At 52.4% G+C, this 13,564-nt stretch overlaps 1 protein-coding gene across 1 annotated transcript in view; it reads left to right on the top strand.

Annotated features, from left to right (window-relative positions):
* RUVBL1 (RuvB like AAA ATPase 1) overlaps nt 1-12,610 on the top strand; it is a 40,440-nt gene extending 27,830 nt beyond the window's left edge. Inside the window, exons 9-11 of the mRNA XM_029918604.1 lie at nt 7,031-7,133; nt 11,157-11,248; nt 12,227-12,610. Of these exons, the coding sequence (XP_029774464.1) occupies nt 7,031-7,133; nt 11,157-11,248; nt 12,227-12,386 (355 nt within the window). The 3' untranslated portion in view covers nt 12,387-12,610. The remainder of the gene's footprint in view (nt 1-7,030; nt 7,134-11,156; nt 11,249-12,226) is intronic.
* Nucleotides 12,611-13,564: the final 954 nt, after the last annotated feature.

The following is a 13,564-nucleotide window of genomic DNA, read 5'->3' as shown; positions in this document are numbered from 1 at the left end:
TGAGCGAGGGTGGGTCACATCCAGGAGTTTAGCTCGCTCCTGATGGAGAAGCTTTGTCTCCGTTGAGATTGTTCAGAAGCTGTGCAGCCGGCTTGGGGCAGCTCCCCTCTCAGGTGGTCACTCTGGCTCAGAATTAGGATTTGCACATATGACTCAAGTTCATGTGGCAGCAGCTAGTGGTGCCCTGTAACGCTGTTTTGACAAGACTGTCGTCACAGAGGTTTTCTTCATTCTTGTAGAGAAGACAGCTTGTTCCGGGGCTGGGCCAGCCATGGCACCTGGACAGCATCTGGAAATTGGGGTGGGGCCTGGCACCCTGTGAGACTTGCGGGACACTCCTGGCTGTGGTGAGGCCAGGGCTCAGCCTGGAGTGAGGGCGCCCCCTGCTGGGTGGCGCTGCTAACAGGCTCCACTCACCTTCTGGCAGGAGCAGGGTCTCTTAGGACTCAGAGTACCTTCTCTTGGACCCACCACACCTGGAAAAAAGTGCACATCGAGGTGTCTCTCATCCCAGAACATGCCCGGTGGGGATGGAGCTCTGGCTAGCCCGAAACCCAGGAAACTCTGCCTCAGACCCTACCTAAGAGTGGCATTATTGAGTCAGATGGAAACTCTTTTTCTTTTTTTTTTTAAGTTTATTTATTTATTTTTGGGAGGAAGAGAGAGAAAGCCATGTTCTGCCGCAGGGATACACAGAAGGGAGGCCACACAGTTTCTTAAGTCTTGCTCTTTGGTGCAACAAAGTAGAGAGAAACTCCTGCAAAGACTCCTTAACCCCAGGGGCTGTTCCCTGCAAGAAAAGAAGGCTTCCTAGGTTTGGGGAGCTGAGGTCAAGGCCAGGCTGTCCTTTCAATGGCTGGGGGTCCTGGTGCAGAGGGGACTTGGGCCGGGCTGAGGCAGAGCAGCTACACCTCCCTGGGCACCCAGGGGTGTCATCCCTTCCCAGGAGGAGCCTGAGGCCGCAAGGAAGAAACTTAGCGCCAGGTGCTGCTGCAGGAGTGGCCCCTCTCCTCTGTGCACAGGGAGCCGTGACCTAGAGAATGAGGGCCACTCAGTAATGGTGGTCAAGACGCCCTGCACCAGCTCAAACACCCTACCGCCCCCGTCCCCAACTGACCAGAAGCAGGGCAGGAGAACAGGGACGGCAGGAGTTCTGGGGCCCACTCATGCCCCTCCTGCGAAAGCCTGGAAGAAGCATCCCCTGCCCACAGGACTGTCGGGACACCCAAGACCGCCTGGGGCGACCCGGGCCAAGTATTTGCACAGTGTCTGGCACAGAGGAAGCCCTCAGCTCCTGGAGTCTTCCTCCCTTTCCCTTTCCTTCTGTGCTCCGGAGGTCATTTATGAATCTGAAGGGCAAAGAGGCTCGACAGCTCCCCTCTAGGAAAAAGTCTGCTGGGAAGCAAGTCAGATGTTGCCCAAACTGTACCAACGTTCCAGAAGTTTCATCATTTCACATCTGAACCCAGTCAACCCTGGAGTCAAATCCCAGCCTTCCTTCCTTGCTGTGACCTTAGCCAAGTCTCCCATTCTGGTGGGGCCTCAGTATCCTCATCTAAACAGCGAGAACCAGTCCCTTCCTCCGAAAGTGACCTGTGCTTGGTGCAGGGAAGGAGCTCTCGATACACATTAGCTGTCATTTTTTATTGTTGCTAATTTGACACTATTATCATCCTCACGACAACAACCAATTCCTACCAGGGCTTAGCACCGAAGCTCTCTCCTAGAGCACACACCCTGACCCTGGTTCCTCAGCAGAGCTGCAGAGAGCTCCGCACTCCAGGCATCCTCCTGCCACTTGGGTGACATGGTGTGGCAGCAGCCGCGGCCATAGTCTCTGGCAGCTCTTGCTGAAGCAGTCTGGAGAGAGAAACCAGGGGGAGGGGCAGAGCGACAGGGAGAGAGAGAATCCCAAGCAGACCCTGCCTGTCAGCGTGGAGCCTGACCTGGGACTCGAACTCCAGAACCATGAGATTATGACCTGAGCCGAAATCAGGAGTCAGACGCTTAACCAACTGAGCCCCCTAGGCGCTCCCAGATGGGAACTTTTTTAACCTTTTACGGAACCACCAGACTGGTTTCGGCAGTGGCTACGCTGTCTCACCAGCAGTGTCTGAGAGTTCCTGTCTCTCCACGTCCGGCAGCGACACTGCTGCTGTCTGTCTTTTACATGATAGCCTTCCAGGTGTGAGGTGGTGGCTTCCTGTGGGTTTGACTCGCATTTCCCTGGCGGCTGCTGATATTAAGCATCTTTTCATGTGCTTATCGGCCATTCGTACATCTTCTTGGGAGAACTGTCTTGTTACTGTCCTTTGCCCCTTTTCTAACCTGGGTTATTTGTCTTTTCACTAGTGAGTTTAAGAATTCTTCATGTGCTCTGGATACTAGACCCTTACCAGATACATGATTTGCGAATATTTCCTCCCATCCTGTGGGTTGTTTTTTTTCAGTTTCTTGATGGTGTTTTTATGTTTTGATGCAGTTCAGGTTTTCTGCTATTTTTTTTGTTGCTTGTGTTTTTAGTCTCATCTGTAAGAAACCATTGCCTCATTTAAGGTCACAGAGGTTTACATCTGTGATATCTTTTAAGCATTCTGTCGTTTTAGCTGTTATGTTTAGGTTGATGATCCTTCATAGTTAATTTTGTGATGGGCCAAGGAGGAGGTCTCTCTAGCCTCAGTCATACACATATGTGGGTGTCCAGTGGTCCAAGGACCATTTATTGTGAAGACCGTTCTTTCTTCATTGAATTGCCTTGGCAGCGTCATTGAAAAATCAAATGGTCTTTTTCTTAGCACAGTTTCCGTATCCACTGTGGACGTCCTGGAGTTCCCCTTCACATTGCCCAGTGAGGTGTTCTTAGAAGCTTTGCGTTATCTGTGTCCCCGAAGTTCCAGGAGCGGTCAGGCAGGGGTTCTCAACCGGAGACATTTTATTGGTCACGACTTGGGGTGCTGCTGGTGTCTAGTGGGTAGAGGACAGGGCTGCTGCCGAGCATCCTGCAACGCATAGGACGGTCCCCTGCAGAAACCTGATTTACTCTAAAATGTCCGAAGTGTTGCAGTGGAGGAGCTCTGAGTTGCAGTAAGAAGGGAGCACTCCCAAATGACTCTGCCAGTTGCCCTCGTAGGTGTAGCCTTGGGATACATTTCTACAAGTGCAATTGCCTCATTCTTGCAGAGGCACCAATTTGGATCTGAAGGAGGATTAGGCCTCTGGCATCACAGCCCCAAACTGTGTGTCTGGAGGAGATGCAGCATTCACACCATTTGAACAACTGTCAGATGGCCTAGTGGTGAAGTCAGTATTGGGTTGGGGCCAAAGCCCGAAATGAACCTGTGGGTGTAAGAGTAAGTCTGCAGTTTTACCCAAATGTAATAATTACAGTTTATTATTAGCAGTTTCATAATCCAGTATGGTGATTACGGCGGCCTTGTCCAACGGGGATTGCTCTGCGCCAAGAGCTCCTTCCAGGCCCACCTCCTGGGCGGGAGCTGGCGAGTGGAGGCCTCCGTTCATGGCCCTCTTAGCCACGTGACGGACCCTTTTTGCAGAACAGAATTCCAGAAACCATTTTTCACTAAGATGTTGTCTGAAAGAAACTTTGTACCTAAGATTGATAGCTTGGACAAATCTTTTGGCTGTAATTCCTGAAAATGCTTAGCAGTCTTTAAACAGACTTTTTTGTTTACATTTTTGGTTTCGTGGACTCAAAACTGTAAGAATCTTTTCCCTTTTTTTTTTTTGCATAAAAAAAGGAAATATCAAATTAAATTTAAAAGAATAAAAGCAGAAATAATCTGGAAAAAAAAAAAAACCATGGTGCAGATCAACTAAAAGAGTTCCACATGGTGAGCACATTTATTGGAAGGGTTGGAAAAAATAAAAATACCCTTTAACTTAAGGATTTGTGAGTTCTCTGCAAATCCACTCCTTTCGGGAGTGGAAGAATCCTGGGATCTTTCTTCACACCAAAGTGTATACAGTTTTCTCTTGTGAGCATCTTCTGTGCTTAAGAAGGCACAGACTCTCCTATGTTCCCAAGGTCAGTTCCCTGCTTCAGCCAACTCAGTGGCGGGGGGCGGGGGCGGGGGGGCTCTGCAACACCACCTCCCCCAACAGAGTGTCAGAATACTCCGTTTTGCTGATTTATGTCTCTCCACATGCGTCCTCATCCATTTCTGTAGTTGTCGCTGTCTCTCTCACATTTCCTAATCCCACGTTTTATGTTGACCGTAAGCATATCGTCTGCCTCGAAGCTCTGTCATGTCTCCTCTTTGCATAAGTCCACATGTCCAGGCGGAGACCCTTCCACGGGGCTGGGGATTTGCTGCAGGTCCACGGGGCAAGGCCCTATGAAAAATTCTTTTTGTTGCTGGTTTTTAAGTGTATTTATTTTGGGAGAAAGGCAAACAAGTGGGAGAGACAGAGAATCCCAAGCAGGCTCCATGCTGTCAGTGCAGAGCCTGATGGGAGGCTGGATCCCACAAGCTGTGAGATCATGACCTGAGCCGAAAGCAAGAGTCAGATGCTTAACCTGCTTGAGCCGCCAAGGCACCCCCCACCCTCACCCCATGAGAAATTCTGAGTGCACTGATACAAATACTGCTCTTTTGAAGTTTGATTAGGGAGTACTTTATTTTTTCCTCTAACCACTTCTTCTTTACACTTTTCATGTTTGTTATTATATCTGAATCGAAGGCGATTTACCATGAGTGTTACAGAATTTGGGATATCTTAACATGGCAAAGTTGGGATCTTTTGGAGAGTTCCCAAGAATTCCCAAGAGAAATCCAAAGTAGAACTTAAGAAAACCAAACTTATGGCCTAAACAGAATCAGATACCTAAAAATTAATTGTTTAATTTTGCATGTGAAGATTACAAGCATACCAAATACTTAGATTCGAATTGTGATAGAATTTAAACTTTATAATTCTCCCTTATTACTTAGAAATCTTTTTTGGTGGAAAAGATTTGTTTTCTCCAAAGTTATCTTACTGTTTATATATTTAAAAATGTTTTTTCTTATGTTTTTATTTATTATTGAGACAGAGAGAAACAGAGCATGAGCAGGGGAGGGGCAGAGAGAGAGAGGGAGACACAGAATCTGAAGCAGCTCCAGGCTCTGAGCTGTCAGTACAGATCCCGATGTGGGGCTTGACCCCACAAACCGTGAGATCATGACCTGAGCTGGTCGGATGCTTAACCGCCTGAGCCACCCTGGTGCCCCTCTTAATGTTTATATTTGCTGTTTGTCAACTTATTTTGAAAAGTCTTGTTAATTACCAGCTTAATTGTTAATTATTTAATTGTTAATTACTCATCAAGTGTAGCATTTTATTCTTTCTTTGAATTGTTTTTATTTAGGAAAAAGTATGTAACAGAATTTGCAGTTTTCATTATTTTTAAGGGTACAGTTCAGTGGCATTACTTGCATTCACAGAGTTGTACAACCATCCCCACTGTCCGTCTTGAAAGCTTCCCCATCTCTCCAAACAGAAACTCTGCACCCGTAGCAGTAAGCCCCATCTTCCCCTTCCCCAAGCCCTTGGTGACGTCCACTCGTGTTTTGTGACTAGCTCCTCTCACTCAGCATCCTGTTGTAGCGTGCATCAGAACATGTCATTCTTGCAATAACAAATACTTCGACTGACCACATAGGATTTCAGCACAAAGATGTCTTTACTGAGGTTACATTTCTTAAATGTGCGCTTATATTTAAAACTGAGTACTCTGATACGAACCACTAAATCCAAACCACATTCCTTGTTCTTTGTTCGTTTGGTGAGTTATGAGCAGAGACTCCGTGGCCTGGCACACATTAGGAATGCAGAGGTAGTGCTGGTGTTAATCCCTGCCACTCTCACTCCAGAGCTGAGGCGGGAGCCCATGGCACATCGGGCTTCTAGAAACCATGGCCCAGGCCGATCTTGCTGCTGCCAGCCCTGCGGGGCACATGTTCTATTGGGCACCTGGCATCTCAGGGCCTGGGGGTTTGGCAGGACCCCTCTCCTGGGCTGCTCCTCCTATGGCTTGGTTAAGGACTCCAGAGAAAAATAGGCACCAAGGACAGGAATGGACAGTTCCCAAAAGGAAGGAAAATCATTTGATGCATATAAGGGAATACATTCAAGTGATTCATTAGTAATCCAGGAACTGTATGTTCAGACAAGGTGTTACCCTTCTTTTTCCTAAACCAGTAAAGCAGCAGAGTAGTTAAGAATTAAACTACCCTGGAGGTACCTGGGTGGCTCAGTCAGTTAAGCGACTGTCTTCGGCTCAGGTCATGATCTCACGGTTCGTGGGTTCGAGCCCCGCGTCGGGCTCTGTGTTGACAGCTAGCTCAGAGCCTGGAGCCTGCTTCCGATTCTGTGTCTCCCTCTCTCTCTGATCCTCCCCTGCTCTTGGTGTCTCTCTCTCTCTCTCTCTCAAAAATAAATAAAAACATTAAAAAAAAATTTAGACTATTCTGCACAGTGAGATCAGCTCCCTTATGTAGCTGTGCAAATCAGGATATTCACTCCCTCACGCAGATGCTCAGGGTCGTGGTGGCACTCTGAGAGCTGCTACAGAAATGTTCCTGGCTACATGCATAAAATTAATTCATCAGACATCGTTATTAGTAGCAACACTTGGAGACTACCTAAATGCCCAACAGTTTGGGTTAAATGCAATACTTGATAGGTTATTAAGACGGAAGCAGTGTGAGCAAAACCAAAACAAAACTACATACATACATACTGTAATTTATAAAGGCACGTCTACAATAATTTGGTAAATGTGTGAATATTTTTAATAGGATTTTAGGTGTCTCTTTCTTCTCTTCCCCAAATTTCCTATAATACTGGTATTTGCTAAAATAATGAGATTGTTTTAGACACCACGTGAATGTTACTTGCTCTATGGTCACGGCTTGGCCCAGGATGTGGATTGGCTGCTCGTTTATCGCGAGCACCTCAGCCGGGTTTCCAGTGTCTGGTTTCCGGTCTCAGAGCAGCCCAGGTGATGTGATCATTGTGACCCTTGCAGGGGTACTGAGGACATCACCTCTCCTCATGGCATCCCTCTTGACCTTCTGGACCGCGTGATGATCATCCGGACCATGCTGTACACTCCACAGGAAATGAAACAGGTGAGCCGCCCTTCCCCCCACATCTTCCCCCCTCGTTTGCCCTGGTGTTCCTTGATGCTGTGCAGAAAGGCATCCACGGAGCACCCCTGCCTCCCACCCCCGTCCTGGCACTTGGCTGCTGGCCTTGGGCCAGTCCCGGTCTTCCGGGGCTCCAGTCCTCCCGTCTGAAAGATGGCTGGACTAACGAGACATTGCTTGAGGTGTTCCCAAACCCGAGCTGCCTACGGTCCTGGCCGTTGTCTCTTCTGTCATCTCCCTTCTGATAAACTTTAGGAAAGGGGTAGTGAAAAACTCAGCTCGATGACAGCCTCTAGGGAAGCCACCAGCTACAGGAAAGGGGCAACAACGTATGATTTTGTGACAGCCTCTTACTGTTCAGGCCATGCCCTGTCCAAGGTCTCTGGTGTTGATAGGCGAAGCTGAGGGCTCTGTTGCAGTAGCTCCCACAGCAGGCTGACTCCGGCAGGGCAGGAAGCTGGAAGGGGGCAGGAGCCTGTCCGCCACAACCAGTGTGACTGGTGGTGGCCGTCCTGTGGGCCGGGGAGGCCGTGGAGAGATGGTGAGGCTAGGTCATGCAGTTTAGAGGGGCCCCTGGGAGCAGGGGTCCTAACACCAGCCTGTAAGAGGCTGAAGGAAGTGTATGTAACAGCGTATGCTCAGAATTCCACGTGAGCCAAATTTGCATTCCCCTGGGGGTGGAAAACGACTCAGTGTCTGCACCCCAAAGAGCACTGCCCGGTGTCCGCGGAGGGATGGCCACTTGCTTGTCCCGGAGCTGGAGTGGCATGTGCCCAGGCACTTACACAAATTTCTAGTCCCTACGGGTGCTTCCAGGTGACCGTTGGTTGCCCTCTCCTCCTGTGGACAGCTCAGCCCCTGGGCCACAAGGCCAAGATGCAGAGCCAGGCTGTGCCCTGCGGAGCCTACATCGTGTACTCAGTGGCAGCTTGTGCCCTCAGCTGCACCCTGCTGGGGCAGCATGGCTGTGCTCTTGCCCTGTTCTGCCCACCTGGCCCCAGATGGCTCAGTGCTGGCGTGGGCCTTCTCCTGTGGGGTCCACATGCACCAGGACTGTGCCGGTGTCTCCGTGGGCCCTCTTGGCCTGGATGGCCTGTGAAGCCCATGGACATACTTCACTCATGTGATTCCATTTAGTTTCCAGTACCTGTGGGTGGGAGTGCTGTCACATGTCACACTGTCATTCTTAGAGGTGAGGACCCGAGACCGAGGCTGACTAAGCCACCCAGGCTCATAAAGTTCATTAGGGCCTAGTGGGTGGCAGGACTGACAGACCGCAGTCTGCTGCCTGGTCTGGGAGCCCGTGGGCTTCCCCACTGGGCCGCCGGCGGTGCCCACATGCTAGAACTGTCTCAGCTGGGGTCAGCTTCCCCGTGGTGCTGTGTCGGCAAGGCCTCTCCTGGCGCTCCCTGGCAGCACCCCACTCACCGGGGCCCCGACCCACTGGCCCTGCTGGCGTTTGTTGTTGGCCAGCGCCCATGAGCGCCATGGAGATGCAGGAGCCAGAGACCCCCCGCATGAGCAGCCTGACGGGGCACTGGAGCGGTTGTAGAGCGGCCCAGGTGCCTTGTTTAGGAGACAGAGTCCGACAGTCTCCGGCTCTCGGCTTAGTGCTGGGCTGAAGCCAGGGTGTTCACTGAATAGAAGCAGAGGCATGAGCAAAGGAGACCTTGGTGGCACCTCGTCCTTACTGTGGGGACGGGGGCACGGCATCCTCCTGCCAGAAGAGGCCACAGCGGTACTTCCTGACTGAGGGACTCGAGCGCTGGGCATGCCTCTGTGCACCTTCCTCGCCCTCTGGAAGGTCTGCTCTCTCTTCTCAAGGCTATCGTGAGGACTGAGGGAGATGGTGAGAGTGACGGAAGGCAGGTCAGGGCCAGCCGCCCTGCTGCACTCTGGTTACTGTTACCCCTCGTAGCAGGGGCCTCAGTCACTGCTGGGGTCCTTAGCACAGCTCTCGAAAACTGGGCTTTGAGGCTCTGGGGCCACAGAGATAAGCCGAAAGGGTAGGACCTCACTCAGAGCAGTTCACCTTTGCTGCCTCCATTCAGCCACAGGGCACACGGTCTGAGCGCTCCTGGAATGTTCCGCAGGGTGCCTCTGGCTCCTGGGCCGGTTCACTCCTTGGCTCAGCCGGGAGAGCCTCTTCTCAGGTGCTCTCTCAGGTGAGCAGAGGTCAGACAGCTGCCAGGTCGTGCGTAGCATTGTTCCTGTGGATTCAGGGGATACTAGGCATCTTTGCAGGCGTCTAAACACAAAGTAAATGTAACCGTGTGCGCTGCCGTCAGTGCCGACGCCTCGTAAACTATCCCTGCAGGTTATTAAATGATTAAAGATCTAATTTATGAACTGTCTGTTTCCAAGCAATGTGAAACAGGAACTCCTGGGACTGCTCTGACCTGCCCCTGGGAGAGTGAGCTGAGCCACCTGGCAGTCCTGCGCCAGCTGTGGCGCTGCCCGAGGCCCCTGGCTCCGGGCTCAGTATTTGCATCTCCCTAAGGCGCCCAGGGGACATGGTTCTTGGCAGGACCTGAATGTTTCCTAAATCCTGAGCTGGCCAGGAGAAGCCCCTTTCCTGTTAGAGCCCAGATCCGTCCGGCTCCGGCTGTGGTGGTTGGCAGAGGGGGTCCTATGCGGGGAGCCAGGAGCAGGGGTCTCTCTCCCCACTCCTTCTCCTGACGTCCTTGGGCCTGTTCGGCGACTTCCCTCTGCTCAGTGCATGTAGCTTTAGACCTGAGACGGTGGAAGGTGGAAGTCCTCATGTGTGAGCTGAGCCTCTGATGGCGGTCACCCCCAGGCAGCTCCCGGGCTGGATGGAAATGCTCCGCGTAGCTGGGGCGGGCATGTGACTTACCTGAACAAGATGCCAACATTTAGGAACCAGGCCGTTTCACACAGAAGTCTAAGTTCTGAGTCTCTCTTGACCAACAGAAACTTCCCTGCCCGCTGCCCTGGTGGCCCTGGTTTCCTGCGGCAAATAGGCCACCTGCCCTAGTCCTGCTGTCTTGTCTGCCGTGGCTCTTGCCCTGGTCCAGCTGTGTAGGCCTGGCTACCCTACGGAACAGGACATGCCTGTTCACAGAAGCCGACGCACCGGGTCCGCTCAGCAGAGCCCCCAACGCCGAGCCACTCACCCCTGCAGGTCTCTGCCTGGAGCCACAAGGCTGGTGGGAAGGGTCCGGCTCCGCAACCCCAGGTCCCTCTCTTCCTCATGCAGGGCTCCGGCCGGGCCTCAGTCCTTCCCACTCCTCTGCCGCTACCTTGGCTGTTTTTATGGCTTTAATTTAAACAAGGGCTTCTTGATATCTTGTTTACGAAGCTGCCAAAGTGAAAAATTCCTGTATTATATGAGGCTCGAATTCCTCGAGTTATCTCAGCTTCCCAACACACAACATCATTATCCCAGCTGCCCCTTATCACTCAGCGCTGGGGCGCCTGCAGGATGCCGGGGCCTCTGTGTCAGAGCAGCCGCGCCGCCAGCCTGCCTCCCTCTAGCTTCGCCAGGGTCTTCCTGCAACAGTGCCAGCCTCCCCCTGATAGAGGAGATATCTCCCCGCCATGTTACGAGGGCTGGTAAATCTTTAGAAGTAACTTTTTTGATTTATTTGCCGTCGTATTTATCAAGCAAATAAAAAATGTCTCTTGCCTGAGTGCTTATAGGGGGTGGTGCCCCCGCTGGGGAGGAAGGTCAGAGCCCTTGCGGGGCCCCAGCGGGTTTCAGAGGGGCCTGCACTCTCCAGGTCTAAGGACTGCAGGAGGGAGGGTGGGGAGGCAGGGGTCCAGCCACCTTGGCCCTTGCCCGAGGGGCATCGACCACCTTCCAGTCACCGTGAGCCCTGCACCCGGAGATGCTCGAGGCCAGCTCTCTGCCCTCCAGCCCCGCTGTGGGCCCATTTGCTCTGACGATGCCAGGCAAAACACACCAGGCAGGATTGTTTTTAGAGCACTTGATAAGGGGACACTTGAGATCGGTCACTATTGATCATGGTCTTTATCCTCCAAAAGATTATTAAAATCCGAGCCCAGACAGAAGGAATCAACATCAGTGAGGAGGCGCTGAACCACCTGGGGGAGATCGGTACCAAGACAACTCTGAGGTGAGCATGTCTGCCCAGGGCTGCTGCCCGGCCAACTGCCCTGTGTAGCCTCTGTGTGGCCCATTCAGAGACATACCAGCGGGTCCCTCTCCAGGGTAGTGGACCACACCGCCCTCACTGCTGTGACAGGCGTCGTCCTGGCACTGCAATGTAGGATGCAGAATATTTAGGTGATGGCACCCATAAATCCAGAGTGACGGCTTAGTGGCTGCTCCCGTGTGGAGAGCTGGCTGGCTATGGTGTGGAGACCAGGGTCTGACACAGGCGGCTCACTGGCCAGGCCCCTCCTGGCCCCTTCTATGACTCTGTTCCCCAGGCTGTGTGGCCAGGGCGTGGCGGGTGCAGGTAAGGGGTAAGGATGAGCGTGGACGCAGACTGCTGGCCTGACTCTTCACCGGCAGCCCAGAGTTCCAGCCTGTGGACAGTGTCCCTCTCAGTGCCCTACTTGTGAAATCATGACCTCACAGCCCCCAGCCAATCCCTATTTCCCTCTGAGTCTGTTTCTCACTTGAAGGCAAAGCACAAGTGCAAGATGTTTTCTCTGGGTGGAGCAGGGCTTTAAAAACTCCGGGATTTCTATGCCCTTGCTGGGGAACGTGCTTTTGATTGGCTATGTGTTTGTTTGCCTGCCGTCTACAGTGTTCGGTGTCTAGTCTGGGCCTTAGCGTTCCTGGCCTGCACCTGCGTACACCACAGTTTGTGGTCCCTTTTATTTTTAAGTAATCTGTACACCCATCATGGGGCTCGAACTCACAGCCCGGAGATGAAGCCTCACACATCACCGACTGAGCCAGCCAGGGCCCCTCTGGTCTCTTTTGAGTAGCCACAGTTATAGGCTGACCCGGCACATTTAGACTGTGGCAGAGATTTGGGGGCAAGGACATGTCCTGTGACTTGTGGCCCTCCTCTGATGCGGCGAGTTAGGGGGCTCCCATATGTGGCCCCATCTCACTCGTGCCCTGGCCCCGGCCCCTCTAGGTACTCAGTGCAGCTGCTGACCCCAGCCAACCTGCTGGCGAAGATCAACGGGAAGGACAGTATTGAGAAGGAGCACGTCGAGGAGATCAGTGAGCTCTTCTATGATGCCAAGTCCTCGGCCAAAATCCTGGCTGACCAGCAGGATAAGTACATGAAGTGAGACAGCCGAGGTTCGCTCTGAGGCTGCCCGCGCAGGCCCGGCCTGGGGCCCCGCGGGAGGCCGCCCCGCGCGCAGGCTCTGTCCCCACTCGGCTGCGGTTGGGCCCGGCATCAGCTCAGCGTGGAAAGTGTTTCTTTTTAAATTACCATAACTTCTGTGGTTGCTCTGAAGGAGCCCTGCCTCACCTGGAATGTTCTCTAATAAATCCTTGTAGGTTATTTTAAGGCCATGTCTCTCTCTGAATTTTTTAAAAATAAACTATGGGGGCGCCTGGGTGGCTCAGTCGGTTAAGCCTCCGGCTTCGGCTCAGGTCAGATCTCGCGTTCGTGGGTTCGAGCCCCGCGTCAGGCTCTGTGCTGACAGCCTGCTCAGAGCCTGGAGCCTGCTTCTGGTTCTGTGTCTCCTTCTCTCTCTGCCCCTCCCCCTCTCATGCTCCGTCTCTCTCTGTATCAAAACTAAATAAAAAAAACATTAAAAAATTAAAAAAAAATAAACTATGTATTCTAGGACAGTTTTTGATTTCCAGAAGTGCAGGGGATTCCGTGCGCCTCACGCCGCTCCCGTAACTGTGAACACCCCGCAGTGCTGGTGTGGGGTGTGTGTACATATGTGTGTGTGTCACATCTGATGGGCTAATACGGATACATTGTCCTACCTGCATTAAGGGATGCCTTTGTCTGTCCCGAAATCCCACCCAGGACACCACGTTTGTTTAGCTGGTCTACCTCCTCTGTCCCTGTTGGCTATGACAGTTCGTACCTGTCCTCTGTTTCTGGCGACCCTGACCCATGGCACAGGGGCGGGGGGGGGGGGGGTTTGCTGCCCAGGTAGTCTGTGGACAAGCCTTTGATGCTTTTCTCACCATCACTCTGCGAAAGGTCACAGCCATGATCTGCCGCTGTTGATGGCTGACGCGGCCACCTGGCCCTGGTCATGTTTATCGCGTTTCTCTTGTCCCCCTTCTATATCGTCCTCATTGGAAGAGGTCGCTAAACACAGCACCTCCCCCCCAGAAGTGTGGGGGTTTCGCTCTGCCTCCTCGTGTACTGGGGGTCAACAGAGACCACTGGAATTCTGCATCAGAGGTGCCTATTCTCCTGTGTTCTCTCCCGTCTGTCAACTCACTCGTTAACGTCGCTGCAGGTCAGGGAGGGGTGCTTATTCGTACTTCGGGTTCT

Source organism: Suricata suricatta, chromosome 12, assembly GCF_006229205.1.
Source record: "Suricata suricatta isolate VVHF042 chromosome 12, meerkat_22Aug2017_6uvM2_HiC, whole genome shotgun sequence".
Lineage (NCBI taxonomy): Eukaryota > Metazoa > Chordata > Mammalia > Carnivora > Herpestidae > Suricata > Suricata suricatta.
This window is presented reverse-complemented; position numbering and strand designations above follow the sequence as displayed.